This window comes from Hevea brasiliensis, chromosome 4 (genome assembly GCF_030052815.1).
Source record: "Hevea brasiliensis isolate MT/VB/25A 57/8 chromosome 4, ASM3005281v1, whole genome shotgun sequence".
NCBI lineage: Eukaryota > Viridiplantae > Streptophyta > Magnoliopsida > Malpighiales > Euphorbiaceae > Hevea > Hevea brasiliensis.
Genome location: NC_079496.1, coordinates 100,290,430 through 100,304,066, shown reverse-complemented (window position 1 = coordinate 100,304,066; position 13,637 = coordinate 100,290,430). Strand labels below are relative to the sequence as shown.

At 37.2% G+C, this 13,637-nt stretch overlaps 1 protein-coding gene across 1 annotated transcript; it reads left to right on the top strand.

Moving 5' to 3' along the window:
• Positions 1-291: 291 nt before the first annotated feature.
• On the top strand, positions 292-1,863 carry LOC131179474 (uncharacterized). The gene is made up of 2 exons (XM_058146328.1): positions 292-539; positions 1,482-1,863. Exons 1-2 carry the CDS (start codon positions 292-294, stop codon positions 1,861-1,863), a joined length of 630 nt encoding a protein of 209 aa, XP_058002311.1.
• The last annotated feature ends 11,774 nt before the right edge of the window (positions 1,864-13,637 follow it).

The following is a 13,637-nucleotide window of genomic DNA, read 5'->3' as shown; positions in this document are numbered from 1 at the left end:
CAAAGCTCGATGGGTTGTGTTCTGGGATAGCATGATGATACCAGGAGGAAAGAAAGGGCCATTTACTATTTGAGCAAGAAATTCAATGACTGCGAGTCAAGATACTCATCCCTAGAAAAGACCTATTGTGCTTTGGCTTGGACAGCGAATCGGCTCAAACATTACATGTTGAATCATAAGACATGGCTTATCTCCAGGATGGATCTGATCAAGTATGTATTTGAAAGCCCTTTCATACCTGGAAGATTAGCAAAATGGCAGGTTATACTTTTTTAGTACGATATAGTCTATATGACAAGAAAAGTAGTGAAAGGGAGTGGGATAGCTGACCTCCTGGCTGAGAACCCAATCAATGATTATGAAGCCCTGGATTTTGAATTCCCAGATGAAAATATTAACACAGTGAGCAATGATGCTGAAAGCCCAAATGATGTGTGGGAAATGTATTTTGATGGAGTAGTCAATTTAACTGGTAATGGGATTGGAGCAGTACTTGTTGCCCTAGATGGAAGACATTTCGCAATAGCCGTTAAGCTAAGGTTTGGCTGCACAAACAATGTAGCAAAGTATGAAGCCTGCGTGAGCGGTTTACGGGTGGCCATCGAAATGAAGATAAAAAAAATTAGAGGTATATGGGGATTCAACTTTGATCATTTACCAAGTCAAAGGAGAATGACAGACTAAAGACCCAAAACTGATCCCATATAAAAAATATCTCCTCAAACTAATTAAGGAATTTGAGGAGATCTCTTTCACTCACCTGAGTCAGGACAAGAACCAATTTGCCGATGCCTTAGCTACCCTAGCAGTGATGACTCAAATGGAGGAAGGGCAAATAATGCAGTTATTGCAAATTAAAGCAAGAAGTGAGCTAGCATACTGCTTTATGATCGAAAAAGAAACAGATGGCAAACCCTGGTATCATGATGTCCAGGTTTACATCAAAAATAGGGAATATCCTCCTAGGGCAAGCAAAAACAGAAGGAGAATGATCAGAAGATTAGCAATGGGATACTTCCCCAGTGGAGAAGTCTTATACAAAAGAAGCTCCAATAGTGAATTATTGAGGTGCATAAATGCCAAAGAAGCAAGAAGAATTCTATTCAAAACTCACGAGGGGAACTGCGTTGCTCATAGTAATTGGTATATGATGGCAAAGCAAATCTTAAGGCAGGGTTACTTCTGGACCACTTTGGAAAAGGATTGCATTGAGTACTTCTGAAAGTGTCACAAATGCCAAGTTTATGCTAACCAGATAAATGTCCCACCTCGCCAGCTCTACAATCTCACCTCACCATGGCCATTTGCAATGTGGGGTATCGATGTGATCGGTGCAATTAATCCAAAAGCATCCAATGGACACGATTCATTTTAGTAGCCATCGACTACTTCACTAAATGGGTGGAAGCAACTTCATATGCTCACATCACTCAGAATACCTTTTTGAAGTTCTTCAAGAATAATATTATTTATCGATATAGTCTTCCGGGGGAGTTTGTCACCGATAATGCCAAGAATCTGAACGGTCCGAAGATTCAGAAGTTGTGCGATCAATACAAGATACGACATCTCAATTCATCGCCATATCGACCCCAGATGAATGGAGCTGTAGAAGCTTCCAATAAAAATCTCAAGCGGATAATTGGAAAGATGACAATCACTTATAAAGATTGGCATGACATGCTTCCCTTTGCACTTCATGCCTACCGAACTACGGTCCGAACATCAACTGAGGCAACTCCATATTCGCTGGTCTATGGGATGGAAGTTGTTCTGCCGATTGAGGTAGAAATTCCTTCTTTAAGAATTCTAAAAGAGGCAGAACTAGATGAGACAGAATGGGTTCAATCAAGGTTAAACTAGCTAGATTTGATGGATGAGAAAAGACTAATGGCAGTATGCCACGGTCAGCTGTACCAAAGGAGGATGGCTAGAGCATTCGATAAGAACGTACGCCCACGCGAATCCCAATTAGGAGATCTAGTTCTAAGAAAGATCCTCCCAAATCAGAGTGATCCCCGGGGTAAATGGTCACCAACTTATGAAGGGCCTTTTGTGGTTAAAAAGGCATTTTCCGGTGGTGCACTCATTTTAACTCATATGGATGGGAAAAAATTGCCAAGGCCGGTGAATTCAGATGCCAAGGAAAGATATTATGCATAAAAAAAAGCAGGGGGTAAGAGTGAAAACCCGAAAGGGCACTCTTAGTAAAATGAGGGAAAAAAGGTGAAAACCTGAAAAGGCGCTTTCTGCAAAATGAGTGAAGGGTAAAAATCTGAAAGGACGCCCTGAAATAGGGATTCGATAAAAAAAAAAAGGGCGGGGGGGGGAACCAGGAGTGAAAACCCAAAAGGGAGCTTCTAGCCAAAGATGACAAAGAAACAAAGAGGATTCCAAGATCTGAAGACAGTAAAGTGCATAGCACGCTTTGCGAAAGGTTACTTGAAACGATGGCAATTGCGAGACTTCAAAGTTAACTAAGGGCATTTGTGAGATTCATCCTTGTACCCTTTTCCATAAAGTTGTACCTTCGTACTTGTGATCATAAAACCACAGTATAATTATCTTCTTACACCATGAATAAGTTTGTGCATGTTTTATCCACTTTGGTTTGTGCACTATTAATTTATTAAGAGCTTTCTGTATAAGAAGAATCAAAACATAGGTAACTTTATATACTTTACTTTGAGATTTATAGGAGGGCAAATAATCATCGAGCAACTGGTGCGTATAAGAAGCAGAAACCTACAGAGATGCAAAAAAAAAAGGGGTAAGAGTGAAAACCCGAAAGGGCGCTCTTAGCAAAATGAGGGAAAGAAGGTGAAAACCTGAAAGGGCGCTTTCTGTAAAATGAGCGAAGGATGAAAATCTGAAAGGACGCCTGAAAAAGGGAGTCAAAAAAAAAAACTAGGAGTAAAAACCCAAAAGGGGCACTTTTAGTCAGGAACGATAAGAAGTAAAAGCCAAAAAAGGATGGGCCCAACCTCGTAAATCATCCTATCCTTTTCCATCAATCGTTTGTCTTCAGGATCTTGTTAAGTAAACTTCGTTTGGGATAACACCATGCATCAGATTTGATTTGCGAGCATTTGAGGTATATATGCAAAATTTATTTACGATAGTTGGTTAAGTTAGATCCAAGTTGATTTTAATTTTTAGCATTTAATTTCCCGTTATCAACCTCTGGGTTCAAGATCCAAGTTGATTTTAACTTTCAACATTTAATTTCATATCATCAACCTATGGGTTCAAGATCCAAGTTGATTTTAATTTTCAGTATTTAATTTCCCGTCATCAACCTCTGGGTTCAAGATCCAAGTTGATTTTAATTTTCTGCATTTAATTTTCCGTCATCAACCTCTGGGTTCAAGATCCAACTTGATTTTAATTTTTAGCATTTTATTTTCTATTATTAACCTCTGGGTTTAAGATCCAAGTTGATTTTAATTTTCAGCATTTAATTTCTCGTCATCAACCTCTGGGTTCAAGATCCAAGTTGATTAATTTTTAGCATTTAATTTCCTGTTATCAACCTCTGGGTTCAGAATCCAAGTTGATTTTAATTTTCAGCATTTGATTTCCCGTCATTAACCTCTGGGTTCAGGATCCAAGTTGATTTTAATTTTTAGCATTTGATTTCCCGTCATCAACCTCTGGGTTTAAGATCCAAGTTGATTTTAGTTTTCAGCATTTAATTTCTTGTTATCAACCTCTGGGTTCAAGATCCAAGTTGATTTTAGTTTTTAGCATTTAATTTTCTGTTATCAACCTCTGGGTTCATGATCCAAGTGGATTTTAATTTTCAGCATTTAATTTCCCATCATCAACCTCTGGGTTCAAGATCCAAGTTGATTTTAACTTTCGGCATTTAATTTCTTGTCATCAACCTTTGGGTTTAAGATCCAATTTGATTTTAATTTTCAATATTTAATTTCCTGTTATCAACCTCTAGGTTCAAGACCCAAGTTGATTTTTATTTTCAACATTTAATTTCTCGTCATCAACCTTTGGGTTCAAAATCCAAGTTGATTTTAACTTTTGGCATTTAATTTCTTCTCATCAACCTCTAGGTTCAAGATCTAAGTTGATTCTAATTTTCAACATTTAATTTCCTGCTATCGACCTTTGGTTTCTAATATCCCAGCCGCCCAAAATATGGTTCTGAATCTTTACATGATTCCTATACAAGAGAATTTCATTCTCTTTAATAGAAATTTGTAAAGAGGGGAGACACCATATTTTGGTCAACCTTCAAATGCAAGGTTCTTTCAAAATTGAAACTTCATTATGTTATCTGTTCTCGGCTGATGATCTGATCACAGGTAGCTTTGTCGAACTCACCAATGGCTCGTCTTTGGAACAAATCGATCTCATGTCCAATTTAGATTGCTTTCTGATCCCTTGGTCTTTATCTGATGAGTTCGAATCAATGTTGGATCTTCAGACCATCCAATCATGCCTGCTGTCGTTCTCCAATCTCTCTATATACAAATACCGCAAAATTCCGTCTGAATAGTGTTGTGATCAGGTATCTTGCTTGAGTTGCCCAAATATTCCTCAAATAAAGTTAAGGTTTTATCCGTTCTCTAAATAATGATTCCGACCTCAAAAGTTCATGTCATTTTTAAATCTTTACAATTCTAATATTCTAAAGTTTCATTCGATATTTGGTCATGGCTCCGTCTGATCTCATGTTCACATGTAATGTTTTTTTGATCTCTTGGAATAGCTTGATAACTTATGATTAATGACCACTCTTGGGTTTAATGCTCAATTGCATTCAATCGATTAAGTACTCAGGCAATTTAGTTTGGATGCTTTCTGATCTTATCAAGAAATGGAACATAAAAAGACTTCGATTCATTTCAAAATAAAAATGTACAAGTCATTCGGTAGGAGAGTCTCCCCTAACCTACTCTCCGAGTACATTATTAGTTTTATCATCCTCTCTCTCTCTCTCAGGCTCCTTCTCGCTCTCCTCTTCACCTCTAGGGACAAGATCCACCATCCAGGAGAAGTCTTCCTCAGGATATTGACCTACAAGCTTGACCAAAAGATCACCGTGAGCATTCAGATAAGCACCAACTTCTCTCGCCACGGCCTCTTCTTCTTTCACTTTGATCACCTCAGTAAGGCGAGTGACATCGGAAGTTCTGCAGGCCCAAGTGTCTTCGAGTTCTCGCTCCAGTTCAGCTATCCTATCCTCATAAGATTTTGCTCGACTTTCTATCTCGACGATGTAGTCCTGAGTAGACGAAAGTTAGGTTTTGGCAGAAACTGCACCCTGGATCGCCTTTAGGATTTATTATTTCAAGAGATGGGCCTTTTCTCTAATTATATGTTGATTCACAAGGCTTTCTACACTCAAGCTCAGTGTCTGAGTCAGGAGGTCGTCAATACTATCTAAAGTCAGTCTATTCCGATCGTCCGGAAAGTAGATGGTGGCACCAAAGTCCTTGGCCAAGCCAGGATTCCCCCGAATCGAGCGATTCTTCTCCAGCGAGTGGATGACGACCTGGGCACCACGAGGGAGGGTCCTCATAGTAGGTTGGGAAGACCCTCCTTTCGCACTTGAAGAAACTGGCAGAGGCAGTGGTTCATCTTGCCGAGGAGGGGAAGGAGTGATCTCTATCTCTGGGGTTGGCTATTCTAGAGGTCGGGACGAAGAGCCCGGCACTTCTATTGACTCTTGCATCGGCGTCTGGGATGTAGCAGCAATTTTCATTTCTCAAACTTTTCGGGTGACCTCCCCTTTTCACTTATGACTCTCCTTCATGCTCTTGCCTCCCACCATACCTACACAGAAAATACGATAGTGAGATCACCAAAGTCAGGAGATTGAAGATTTAGGTTGTACCAATCTCGAGTCTAAGGTCAGAGAGCTACAGCTCATAATCGTCATGGGCGATCATTTACATTGGCCACCACTTCAGTTCGGCCATAACCGCATCCAAACATGAATACTTGTGAGTGGCCACCTGATCCTTCAATTCCTTCACCATGGCATTCTTGTCTCTATTTAGGGTGATCTTCTTTGGAACTGAAGGGACCAGGTACTGCCAATTGCGCAGGATACCCTCAAAGCCATTTGGGATCTTACTCCTCAATATGAAGAACCAGTTTTTCCAATTCTTCAATGAAGAAGGGAGATCGGTGAAAAGCCCACAGTGCGGCTTGGTTAGGAAAAACTAATACTCGTCCTTTCGCCGAGCGAGCATATACAACTCAGTGAAAACCTTTGCTGTAGGCTCGAGCTTTTTTGGCTCAACATAAGCCTCTGAAAGCCACCAGAGTTCGCTAAGAGTTCGGGTGCACTTGGGCTGCACAGACATGATGGAACTTCAGAACAGCTCTAAAGAATTTGTTTAGGGGGAACCGAAGCCCGGCCTTTAATTGTTCTTCATATACCGTGATAATGTCATTTTCTTCAAAGAAATGATCAGCTCGGAGATCACCATGACATCTGGTAAGCTTGAAGGAGTTAGTCCGAAGGTTGTATTCTTGACCAATGGACTGCAGATTGGTCTCCTTGAGGACCGATGGCAACTCATCTATGGGTAAGTTTTCTTTCCCTAAAGAAGACGCTTGTTTTGACTTAATCGCCTGACCGTGGGCTGGGGCAGAGGTTGTAGAAGGTTCGGGTTGCTTGCTCAATCTGACCACCTCACCTTCATCCCATGTCCATGAAATATGAACGGAGGAAGAACTAGCAGCTCTCTGACTTTCGATACCGCTCATTTTCAGAGAACGAAAGTGAAACCAATCAAGAAAAGATCAAGACCCTTACCCGAGTATAAATCGATGCCTGAAAACTCTAGAAAATGAGAGGGAGTATTGAAGTCGCTAGGGGGATGTCTGAAAGTGACATAAGGGAACAAATGGCTAACCTTCCACCTATTTATACCCACCTGAGCATTAAATACTCAAGAAGTCCCAAGTGACGCATTGGTTAGCGAAACTGGGCCGCCTCAATGACATGTCAAAAGAAGATTCCAGAAATAAAGTAAAAAGGTCAGATAAATGAGATCGGTCAATGAAGGTCATCAGATTGAACAAGTTTCCAAACCAACGAATTGGTAAATGGCGATTCGTCTAGGGATCAGATCAGGCACATTTATCAGAGATTAGAAAATAACCAATGCAATAATAAAACAATAACATTCAAGTAAAATTTCATTTCATTTCCAAAAGATTAGATTACATCATTTGGGCGATCTCAAAAGATTAGATTACATCAATTGGGCAATCTCAAAAGATTAGATTACATCATTTGGGCGATCTCTCAAAATCAGCACTACATTCTACCTAATTTAAGACTACTTCGATAGCGTACTGTCTCGATAGCTTTTAGTCCAAACAAATGAAAATAATAGGAAAAAGAGTGTGACTCAAGTAGTTATAGAAAAGTCAAAATAGGTTAGAGGGGTAGGAATGAGAAAATAAGTTATGAGATCGGGCTCTGGAGTGAGCCCAGACTACAAAATAATGGATCAGGAATCGAGACAAAGTTTGGACCTCAGACAGGCAACCCGAAAGGGATGGAGTCAAAAACCAAAGAGTTCAAGTAAAGCAATCACGCGAAAGATCGGCAAGGAGTTAGGCTTAATGTTCGTCGTCCAGTTATGGAATTCCATAGTCCAGGAAAAGCCTTTCAAAGGGGCGTCCGTGCCTCCGGTAATTCTTTCTGATATGAAGGGGATCGGGACAGAACCCTTACCTGAATCCCTCAATTATAATTTTAACAAAATGCCATTCTTATATACATTGACAGATAGGGAGAGAGTTCTTATCCTAGTTCTCTGATTAAACTTTTAGTAAGACATATTAAGAGATTGGGAGAGAGTTCTTACCCGAGTTCTTAACTTAAATTCTAAAATACACTAAGAGATTGGAAGGTAGTTCTTACCTGAGTTCTCAGTTTAAACTTTTAGGAAGACATATTAAGAGATCGAGAGAGAGTTCTTACCCGAGTTCTCAACTTAAATTCTAAATACACTAAGAGATTGGGAAAGAGTTCTTACCTGACTTCTTAGCTTAAACTTTTAACAAAATATATTGACAAATACATATTAAGAGATCAGGAGAGAGTTCTTACTCGAGTCCTCAACTTAAATTCTAAATACTCTAAGAGATCGGGGGAGAGTTGTTACCTGACTTCTCAGCTTAAACTTTAACAAAATATATCAAGAGATCAGGAGAGAGTCCTCTCCCGGATTCTCAATAAAAATTCTAATAAAAAATTTCAGAGCGGGAGAGAGTCCTTCCTCTTTTAATCCCGATACTGCTGTTACGAAACTCTCTATATGTTCTAAACAAGGGATCGGCGGGAGAGTTCTTCTAAAGTATCCTAATTATCATGTTGAGGCCCGAGGGAGGATACTCTTTAAGGCTCTCATACTTATGAAGCAAAATTTCCTCTAAAAACATCATAACTTTGGTATTCACATTAATTCTCAAAATACCTATTATACAACGCCCATTCACTGAAGGGTCTTCTCATGTACTCGTGTTCTTGGGCAACCTGTGATAGTGAAATATTAAATATTCCTTTTGTCCACTACAAAGGATTAACATTGTCATTCTCCTCCCCCTAAACTATCAATTTCAATTCATAAAGAACACCTCATTAAATTCCCTTGCCCTCATTGAGAGACGAGGTAGGGTGCCTAACACCTTCCCTACCCGTATGTGGACACCGGACCTAGAATCTCTATTTTCGAAGTAGTTCTTAATTTATTTTTACAGATGGTGTTCTTTAATTTTCCTCAAAATTAAAGTGGTGACTCCTCACTTTTTCTACTTCGGTGAGAATCGTCTGGGGACCACAAAGTCCTTGCGACATATAAGTTCCAATGGCAGTTCTCATTTTGTGTGACTCCTCATCAAGCAAATCCTTATACTCAACCACCTTAGCTTTGACTTCATAGAAATCGTAAAACTTCATGCCTTAAAATTTTTTTCTCTGTTTGATGTTAAGATCGCATTATGCCATCTTGACAAATTTTATCTCAAGTAAGAAAACTTAGCACTAATTCCTCATTCTTTTGAGCATGGTAATGAATGCATCTACTGATTCTCCATTTCTCTGTATCATTCTCGATAGGTCTACCACACATATTTCTGGTTCTGCTCTAAAGACTTAGGTATGGAAAAATCTCTCCATTTCCTTTGAAGAATAGATAGAGTTCCTCGGCAACGTTGAGTACCAAATGATAGCCATACTTGTGAAAAAGTTAGGGAATGGCTGAAGTTTGAAGTTGCCAAAGTTGTTATAGTTTGCTAAATCTCCACAAAATCATGCTATGTGTTCCAGGGTGAACTGTTAGCCTTCATAAGACAATAAGTTGATGTATGAAATTTTATAGCCTCTTGGGTATGGGTTCTCTTGTTTATGACTTCTAGATAAGGTTTATGGAACTTTGGGTCAATGGAATTACCCTCTACACTTATATATGCTCCATTCCACTTGTTCCACTAACTTCTTATTTGTTAACTTCCTTATCTCCTAACTATCTTTAATTAATTTGTAATTATCCTAAACCTGTTGATTTAATTAATGAAAATAAGACTATCCTACAAAAAAATAATTAAATTAATTTTAGTCCAATATGAATTAAAAATTAATTTATGGCACTAATAGATAATAATTACTATAAGGAACCAATAAAACTTTGGAATTCAGTTGCATATGTGCATTAAAAATAATGGCGAGTACAAACCTAAAGGAAAGGAAACCGAACTACTATAGCATCTAACATTTTTTTCCTAGTTAGTAAATCCCTTATGTGTTAATGTTCACTTGGGAAAAGCCCTCCATTAGCTAAAAACCATTAACATTAAAGAAATATTAAAGGAACCTAAGATCATTAATAAAGAAAAATTAAGATAAGGTATTAATAAATTGAGAAATAGTGTGTCCATTGTTTCTGTGATAATAAGATCATCAATGTGTTAAGCACAAAATTGTACTTTTGGCATGTAAGTGATTTGGTGATGTGTGTTGCAAGAGTGTTAATAATATATTTAACAAAGTGAGTGTGTAACGGATCCATATTAATTGTTAGAAACAACAACAACTTTAATGGATCCTAATTTTTGCTTAATGTAGCTAGAAGAAGCAGCTGGCAAGACCTTTAAAAGCATCATGAGGGCCTTTATCAATATTGGAGAAGTCCAAAAATCACCTTAGAAGGCTCTGCAAGATCTTCCCAACCTTAGAAGAGGTTAAGAATGCTTGCAACAGCTTAGGATGTGTGACAAGGGTTTTCACTAACCTTAAAATGAGGTTATATCTTGTAACACTTTAGGAAGCATGATGAGGGTCTCTACTAACATTTGGAAGTTAGAGGATCTTTCATTGCCTTAAAAAGTCAAAGGCTCTTACAAAACTTTAGGAATAGGGATGGCAACAGGTAGGGTACCCAAAAATCACCTTACCCAAACCTGAACCCGAACTCGAACCCGATTAATATTATCAAAATATGAACTCGTCCCAAACCTAATTACAATTTATTTTCAATTGCCCGAACTGGTCCCAAATCCGATTATTATTACCTAAAAAAACCCAAACCACTTTAATTTTATATATTTTAATTAATATTTTGCATAAAAATTATTTTGATTAATAATTTATATTTTAAAATTTTAATAATTTCATAAAATATTTAAATTTCACTTTATATAAAATAAAATTTATAAAAATTTATAAATATTATTATAAAAATATATTTTTTATATTTAATTAAGTATTTATATAAATGGGTTCGAGTAACGTATACTCAACATGTAAACCCAAAATCGACCCAAACCTATCATGGGTATTATTTTTCAAAACTGAACCCGTCTTAAATCCGATTATATAAAATTTAAACCCGTCCTATTAGGGTTCGATCAGATCGAGTACGTGCAAAAACCTGACCCTTTGCCATCCCTTCTTAGGAAGCACTTTAAAGGTCTTCACTAATATTTGAAAGATGAAAATATAATGATCTTTAGGATCAAAAGGAAAAAAAAAAGGAAAAAAAAAAAAAAAAGATGCATGATCTTGTATTGTATATCTGGGATTATTTGATGAAAACAAGCTCTTTTATGGGCTTTAACGTTACAAGTATAGTGTTTACGAGTTCTATATAGAGTAATCTTTCACAACAACATATAGTGCTAATCTATACAATGGATATCTAATCCTATAATTATATAAGATAAAATATATGTACAAATAGGATGGCACTTAGCTTTATCCATTTCTATCTATGACAAGTCTCCCTCTTTAACTTGGAATGTAGTTTGTCATATTTAGCTGAGAAGAGGGCTTGTAAACCTTTAAAGAGTTCTAGATGCTTCGTGACTCATATCCTTAGTGCAATCATGTCTTCACGAATCACTTCATAACTTAGACTTTCACCAAATTAAGGACTTAGTCATCTATGTGTAATGAAATAATTGTCTTCATGTGGAAATCTTGTAGCTTTAAGGTTCTCTTATCTTGCAAGTTCTTTTAGTTCACATGTCTTGAGTGTCCTTACATCACTAAAAGGAAGCTTTAGTGATTTTATGCACTATTTGTCATTTTTTATGCTTTATGGCTAATTGTGTTCATTTTAAGACATTTAAACCTTTCTAAGTATTTAATATTGGAAACTAAACTTAAAGCCTTAAAACCCTTTACTTAAAGAAAAGTTTTCTATAGAGTCAGTTTGCCCTTAGGAAGGTCTCTATGAAGAGAATTTACTCTCAAATAGTGCATCATGAAAGCTAGCTTAGTGTTTCTGTGACTTGAAGCTTTGATGAATTGTCTCCATTTACTTCGATCTTCAAGTTTATGAATAAAAATGTCCTAAGGATGCCTTCCTTGTTCAAGTTGGCTATCCCATGCTATTAGTATGTTGGGGTTGGTTGAGAACCTTTTTGCCCTTTACTAGTTTCTTACAGGTACTCCTAGAGATTCTGGTGCTTGAAACTCTTTTATGTTGGGCTCTGATTACTCCCATATTTGGTATGGAGTCTCACACATCCAAAAATAGTAAGGAATCAAAATTGGCTAAGATTGACTTCTTTTTTGTTGCAATCTACCACAATCTTTTCTTAAAGTCCCCTTAGTCACTTCAAGGCACTGACATGGGTTCTAGGGGCTTGATGCTTTTTTTTTTTACTGGTGTCCAATTGTATGGCCAAGAGACCCTTTCCTTATGGAATTAATCCATGAAGATATTTTCCTCAATGTAATCAACCATGGTTTAAATGGCAAGCTTACCAATTCTAAGGTACCTTCAAAGCTTTTCGAACTCCTCACATGTAATGACCCAAATTTGGGACTGTTACAACGCTAAGGGAATAAGTAGGCAAGGAGATACCAATACCTATGGAAAGCCTTAATGTTACTTTCATAACCATTGGTGAGGCCCATTTTAGTCATAAACTTTTTTAAACATATAAAATAATTTACTTATATCATTAAGCATTTTATAACAAGTATAATAAACCTTTATAGATCAACATGTTATCAAAGAGTTCTAAAATCTTTACCTATACCTTTCACAACATAATGAGGCAATAGCCTCTAGAACTCATAACTTGAATATGCTGACTATATCTTCAACTCTTGTTCCTAAAAGGGGAAGGCTAGAGAAAGGAGTGAGATTGGGGCTCAGTGAGTAAAAGCCTGCACAAGGGGAAGAAAACATATAATAAAACATTTACATTCAAGCATATGTAATGCAACAATCCCATGGGGTTCATAACACAAATAATAACATAAAAGTAGTCCATGTCACTAGTGGTTTTCCAATCATATCATAATCATAATATATATATATATATATATATTCAAACAAATGGGGCTAGAGAAATAGAATTGCCTTACATGGTTCCCCTCATCTATAGGCATCTTGTTTTAGAGTATATACTAGATCATTCCTTGTGGAGAGCCTTATGAATCTCATGCTCCCATCTTGAAGTATCACCATATCATTCCCCTCAAGGAGTTTGTAAGTCCATCTAGCATGCTTACATTTGTTTTACTCGTTTCGAACTAGTGGGTTATCTGTGAACTACCAACACATAATGCAAATGCGTCATCGTTGTGATAGCAAAACATATATATAATTCCTCCTAAAATGCAATATATCTAATAAGAATATAATTTCATGATGTATGAGCGCACATAGCATATCATAGGCAATATACCTAAAGAAAACATTTAATTAAAAGATTAACTAGGTCTTACCCACCTCTAGTTGTTGGAATCTACTACCTCACTTATTGTTAGACAATGCTTAAATCCCTTGACTTGAGGTCCTTTATGCCTTATCTTCTAGTCTATAAGGGTAGGGATTTAGAGTTTCTTAGTTTAGCAATTACATAAGCTTAATTAACAATTCTCAATCAAGGCATGTTTGATAGCTAATGTCTATAAGTTTGGTGGCCCAAGTTTGCCATGCCCTATTTATGTGATTGTTCAAATGTATTGACTAGCGAACGTTCATGGTTCAACCTCCAAACTTGGATTTTCCTAGAATTTATCCATGGTTCAAAACCTTAGGGTTTAAACCCCAAATTCCAACTTCAAGTCCTAAGGTTCTCATTCTAGGTCCATTATACTATTTTAGAATTTAAGGAACTAGAAATACTCTTTATTT